Source organism: Saimiri boliviensis, chromosome 14, assembly GCF_048565385.1.
Source record: "Saimiri boliviensis isolate mSaiBol1 chromosome 14, mSaiBol1.pri, whole genome shotgun sequence".
In the NCBI taxonomy this organism is placed as follows: domain Eukaryota; kingdom Metazoa; phylum Chordata; class Mammalia; order Primates; family Cebidae; genus Saimiri; species Saimiri boliviensis.
In genome coordinates this window covers 63,378,644-63,384,845 of record NC_133462.1, presented here as the reverse complement: position 1 = coordinate 63,384,845, position 6,202 = coordinate 63,378,644, and the positions used below count along the sequence as shown (strand labels likewise).

Here is a 6,202-nt window from a genome sequence, read left to right as displayed (position 1 = left end):
GCTCAAAACAACAAAACAAAAAAAAGTTGTGCCGCTGCACTTCAGCCTGGGCAATAGAGCAGACTAAAAACAAACAATGAAATAAATAATATATACATACACACTTGCAACTATCCCTAACTTCTTTTGGCCAACATCTAGACAATTAGATTGGATAGCCTTTGAGAGTAACACTGGACATTTGGGGAAATAATGAGCAAGAAGCCTGGAAAAAACCCTTTTGGTCATCCTCTGCATCATGCTTCAGAGTGAAGGGAAGTGCTCCCAGATCAGATACATTTAGGGCAGGGACAAGAATCTTGTGAAAAGAGCAATTAAGGATTATAATTCATAGATGCCTGCATAGCTGCTCTTAAGGTGAAAACATAGATCTATTTCAACTTATATATTGGCCTCCGATGAAAACTTTAAATGTTAACATTAATTATATTCATATAGTGAAATAACCTATTATATTTGTAGACTGGCTACAAAGCACAAAAGTGCCCTTAAAAAAAAAAAAAAAAACTGGCAGGCTGGGCGTGGTGGCTCAAGCCTGTAATCCCAGCACTTTGGGAGGCCAAGGCGGGTGGATCACGAGGTCAAGAGATCGAGACCATCCTGGTCAACAAGGTGAAACCCCGTCTCTACTAAAAATACAAAAAATTAGCTGGACATGGTGGCACATGCCTGTAATCCCAGCTACTCAGGAGGCTGAGACAGGAGAATTGCCTGAACCCAGGAGGCGGAGGTTGTGGTGAGCCGAGATTGCACCATTGCACTGCAGCCTGGGTAACAAGAGCAAAACTCCGTCTCAAAAAAAAAAAAAAAAAAAAAAGAATATCACTGTATTTATTTTCTAACAGGTAATTTTTCTACAGCTTCAACATTTCCTTTCCAATATTAAAAGAAAAAATCCAAAAGTTTAGAACTGGATCACTTGGCCCTTTCTCTTCTTATCTCCTCCCAGTTCAAAATGCTTGCATCTCTTAATGGCCAGCATCGTCTTGGATCTGCAGTTAGGCTCAACACATTCCAGCCGGAGCTCAATCTTCTCTGTGGTCTTAGCCTTCTTCCGGAAAATTGGCTTTGTCTGCCCACCATAGCCACTCTGCTTCCGATCATAGCGCCTCTTTCCCTGGGCATACAAGGAATCCCTGCCCTTCTTATACTGTGTCACTTTGTGAGGCTGATGCTTTCCACCCTTCTTACAGAAGGTTCTTCGGGTTTTAGGTACGTTGACCATCTTTGCAGAAGGGCTGGTCTGTCTATATGATGAAAACCAGAAATGGTGTCCGAGACACTAGCCTCGCGCAGCTCTTGCCTTGCAACAGGAAAGGGAAGATAAGCTGTTTTTAAGACAGCAGTCTTCTCAGCTAATTTATTCCTTCACCCCAACCAAAATGTAACAAAGACTTATGTTTATGCAGTATTTTTACTAATTGAAACACTAGGTGAAATCTGGGTAAAGTCAACTAAAGGAAAAATGGTTGTTTCATTCATTTGTACTTAAACCAGCCAAAGTAGTACTACTGTCATTATGATTCAGCAAATATAAGACCTCTTCCTATAAATATTAGCATACCAGCAATTCAGGGGATATAGTAAACCAGAGCCAAAAGAGTGAGGAAATCAAGTTGGCCAGGCTGATCTCAGGTGATCCACCTGCCTCGGCCTCCCAAAGTACTGGGATTACAGGCGTGAGCCACTGCACCTGGCTATACCTGTTTTTAAAAAATAAGCAAAGCCTCCTAATCCCCAAAAATAGGAACATACCTTCATCACAGCAATTTGTACTTTATTTCTTATTCTTGAGGTTAGATTTTAAACCCTAAAGATATCCAAACTAGTATTAGATCTACTTTTCTATAGCCAGAGACAGCTTCTATCACGGTGTCCTTAGCAGCCAAGGTTATTAAAATGTCTTTTCCCCAGGAAGACCCAATAGGAAAATATGATTAGGCTCCAACCATACCCCACACTCCATTCAAATTGACTGGATAAGCATAATGCATACAGAACACGTGGTTTCCAAACAAGAAAAATCCTATGACGGAGGGGAGGAGCGGAGAGGAAGGATTCAGCCAGTGCTCAGAGTGAAACTTTGTAATATCAGTTTCATTCATCTTCGCACGTCTTCAGGGTGCATGTTCATGGAGTAGTTTAGCAATAATTCCATGGCTTGTGGAATACTCAGACACCTAGTGGTCTACTGTATTACATTATGGTTTTCCCCAGCAGTTTCCAAGGCAGCCTCCAAGTCACTGGCAGAAGAATTTGACTGGAACTGCACACAGGACTGCAGAGATTTCTCTCCACAGTTATAGAAGGGACTGTTCCAGGCCAGAGTATTCCAGAAGTGGGTGCACCAGGTCTGAGTGTTCCAGGAGTGGGTGCACCAGGTCTGAGTGTTCCAGGAGTGGTTGCTCCCGAACTGGATGTTCTGGGTCTGGTTGCTCCAGGTTGAATTGCTCCAAGTCTGGTTGCTCCACATTGGAAGGTTCCCAGTCGTGTTCACCAGGCATCCCTGCTGGTCGGAAGAGTAGAGGCTGGGGTAGGTGGGTGCTGAGGCCTGAGGCACATCATTGGTATTTTTTGGCCAGTTGTTTTTCTGCCACCTCTTAGATTACATTCTCTGGTTCTAGAACCAGGTCTTCACCTGTTTGTAGCTGAGGTTCAGGATGCTGGAAAGTTCTTACATCTGCTGAAGGCTGAGGTATTTCTGTCTCTGAAATCTATCATTGAGTACACACAGCTGGGTGGAAGAGAGGGACCTTGTCTTCCTTAGTTGTGGCACTACTCTCTGCAGCAGCGGGTTGTTTGCCTTTGGGGCTGGTGGAAGAGTCAGGGCTGTCCTGAATAAGCAGATCCATGGAGGAAGGAAGAAGGGAGACAGTCTCTGTGTGAGGTGTCTCAGCAGAACACATTTGCAAGGATGGGTAATTTTCTTCAGGCTCACAAATCACAGGCATAGGTGAAGATTCTCCACAGTCGGATGCTTCAGAGCAAGCAGGCTTTGTGGACAAACTGGATCCATACTCATGTTTATTATTGGGGAAGAGGAGGAAAATATTTAAGACTTGGACTGGAAAAAAGGCTAAGGCAGCCATAAGACTTTTTTTCTGGAAAATTTTAGAGAAATATGACCTACAGAAGCGAAAGTATCAGGAAGTTGGGATGAAGTGAGTCACCTCGGCAGTAACTGGAGGCCGATTGTCTTATATACTTCACCGTTTATGACCAGGTTGTAGTCTTTATTCTGTTGGTTACTGCTGTTTCTCAGAGTAATGCTCATTGCATACAGCAGACCCTAACACATGCAGTATTTTTGTTTGTTATTGGAAGTCCCTCTAGAATCCTCCACCTGTCTGTGAGATGCCCCTTGGTATGAGAGATACAGCTCAACCTTTACTTCTTCCACTGTCATTTAGCCCATACAGGGGTGATGCACCTCATAGCTCTTACTACTGTGACCTCTCACCCAATGGACAGCCTTCTTTGATGGAGCATCAAAAACACTGTAAGTATCAGGTTCATAATAATGAGAATTATAAATTTAGACAGTTATTAGAAATTATGACTTCTCATTACTTGTGAGCTATGAATTGCATTTTGAAAACAAAGCTTTTCAGATATATGATATTTGAAGCCTTTGTGAAGGATCTAATACTTTATAGACTGAAGTGTAATCAGAGTGAGTGGGCTAGGAAAGTTTTATTTATTTATTTTTTGAGATGGAGTTTTTCTCTTGCTGCCCAGGCTGGAGTGCAATGGTGCGATCTCAGCTCACTGCAACCTCTACCTCCCTGGTTCAAGTGATTCTCCTGCCTCAGCCTCCTGAGTAGCTAGGATTACAGGCGTGTACCACCACACCGGCTAATTTTTGTATTTTAGTAGAGACAGAGTTTTTCCATGTTGGTCAGGCTGGTCTCGAACTCCTGACCTCAGGTAATCTACCTGCCTCGACCTCCCAAAGTGCTGGGATTGCAGGTGTGAGCCACTGTGACTGGCCTATTTATTTTTTTTAGACAAAGTCTTATGCTGTCGCCCAGGCTGGAGTGCAGTGGCATGATCTTGCCTCATTGCAGCCTCCACCTCCTGGGTTCAAGCAATTCTCCTGTCTCAGCCTCCCGAGTAGTTAGGACTACAGGTGCACACCACCACACTCGGTTGATTTTTTGCATTTTTAGTAGAGAAGGGGTTTTGCCATGTTGGCCAGGCTGGTGTCAAACACCTGACTTCAGGTGATCTGCCTGCCTCAGCCTCCCAGAGTGCTAGGATTACAGGTGTGAGCCACCATGTCTAGCCAGAAAGTATGAAGTTGAATTAAGTTGTGGGGGAAAATCCTTACCTTTGCATCTAATATATAATTTTATATAGTATTTCAGCTAGCAATACTGCAAGGAGATGGATTATAAATAGAATGAATGAAATACGTCTGTGTGAACACCAGGGATTAATATTATTTATAAGTACTATTGTATCAATAAGATCTTCGCGCTTAAGTTACGAGAGACGGAAACCTATCTTGAAATATACTAAGAGAGAGGAGAGAGATCCAAGATGGCTGATCACTAACAGCTCGGGATTGTAGCTCCCACTGAAAGCGCAAAGAATGAGAGGACGCCACACCTTCACATGAATTCTTGTTGCTCACGCACCAGGAGATTCCCAGCGGAGGAGCCCCACGGGTCGCCAGCGCGACTCCTGTGACCGGTGAGGCGGTTTTGCCGGCGCCTCGGAGCGACGGTTCTTGGTGCAGAGTCGGAAAAGCACCATCAATCTTAACGCCGCTGATTTAGTCGGCGCAGTGGGTTGCTCAGATTTCGGTGCTGAGAATCAATAAGTTGGACGTCCACTCAGAAACCTAATTACAAAGACAGTGACTTCAAAGACCACAGATGGATAAATTTATAACGAAGGGAGGAAAATGGCCAAAAAAGGCTGAGAATGCCCAAGATCAGAACGCCTCTCCCTCAGCGGGGGATCACAGTTCCTCATCAGCAACGGAACAAGGCTTGATGGAGAACGAGTGTGTTCCAATTACAGAAGCAGGCTTCAAAATGTGGATAATGAGAAACTTCTGTGAATTAAAAGAACTTGTTTTAACCCAATGCAAAGAAACTAAGAACTTTGAAAAAAGATTTGACGAAATGTTAACAAGAATGCACAATTTAGAGAGGAATATAAGTGAATTGATGGAGCTGAAAAACACAATAGGAGAACTTCGTGAAGTATGCACAAGTTTTAACAGCCGAATTGATCAAGCAGAAGAAAGGATATCAGAGGTCGAAGACCAACTCAATGAAGTAAAACAAGAAGACAAGATTAGAGAAAAAAGGATAAAAAGGAACAAGCAAAGTCTCCAAGAAATATGGGACTATGTGAAAAGACCTAATCTACACTTGATAGGTGTACCTGAATGTGACGAAGAGAATGAATCCAAGCTGGAAAATACGCTTCAGGATATTATTCAGGAAAATTTTCCCAACCTAGTAAGGCAGGATAATATTCAACTCCAGGTAATACAGAGAACACCACAGAGATATTCCTCAAGAAGAGCAACTCCAAGGCACATAATCATCAGATTCACCAGGGTTGAAATGAAGGAGAAAATACTAAGGGCAGCCAGAGAGAAAGGTCAGGTTACCCACAAAGGGAAGCCTATCAGACTTACAGCAGATCTCTCAGCAGAAACCCTACAAGCCAGAAGAGAGTGGGGGCCAATATTCAACATCCTTAAAGAAAAGAACTTTCAACCCAGAATTTCACATCCAGCCAAACTAAGCTTCACAAGTGAAGGAAAAATAAAGTTTTTTGTGAATAAGCAAGCACTCAGAGATTTCATTACCACCAGACCTGCTTTACAAGAGCTTCTGAAAGAACCACTACACATATGAAAGGAACAAACAGTATCAGCCTTTCTAAAAAAATTATCAAAAAGAGCATCAATATAATGAAGAATTTACATCAAGTAATGGACAAAATAGCCAGCTAATGGCAGTATTAAACTCACATATATTATTATTAATTCTAAATTTAAATTGACTAAATCCCCCAATCCAAAGACAGGCAATTTGAATAAAAAACTAAAACTCATCAGTATGCTACATCCAGATCCATCTCACATTCAAGGATACACAAAGACTCCAAACAAGGGATGGAGAAAGATTTACCAACCAAACAGAGAGCTAAAATAAATAAATAAAAAGCAGAAGTTACA

At 42.5% G+C, this 6,202-nt stretch overlaps 1 protein-coding gene and 1 pseudogene across 1 annotated transcript; both read right to left on the bottom strand.

Moving 5' to 3' along the window:
* Positions 1-888: 888 nt before the first annotated feature.
* On the bottom strand, positions 889-1,275 carry LOC120361594 (large ribosomal subunit protein eL42-like). The gene has a single exon (XM_039463470.2). The coding sequence runs from the start codon at positions 1,223-1,225 to the stop codon at positions 905-907; it is 321 nt and encodes a 106-aa protein (XP_039319404.1). The 5' UTR covers positions 1,226-1,275; the 3' UTR covers positions 889-904.
* Positions 1,276-2,101: 826 nt separating this feature from the next.
* Positions 2,102-3,022, bottom strand: LOC101045591 (homeobox protein NANOG pseudogene; annotated as a pseudogene).
* Positions 3,023-6,202: the final 3,180 nt, after the last annotated feature.

Excerpts from the sequence above, each read along its gene's own strand:
- LOC120361594 (XM_039463470.2), bottom strand. The coding sequence starts at position 1,225 with ATGGTCAACGTACCTAAAACCCGAAGAACCTTCTGTAAGAAGGGTGGA.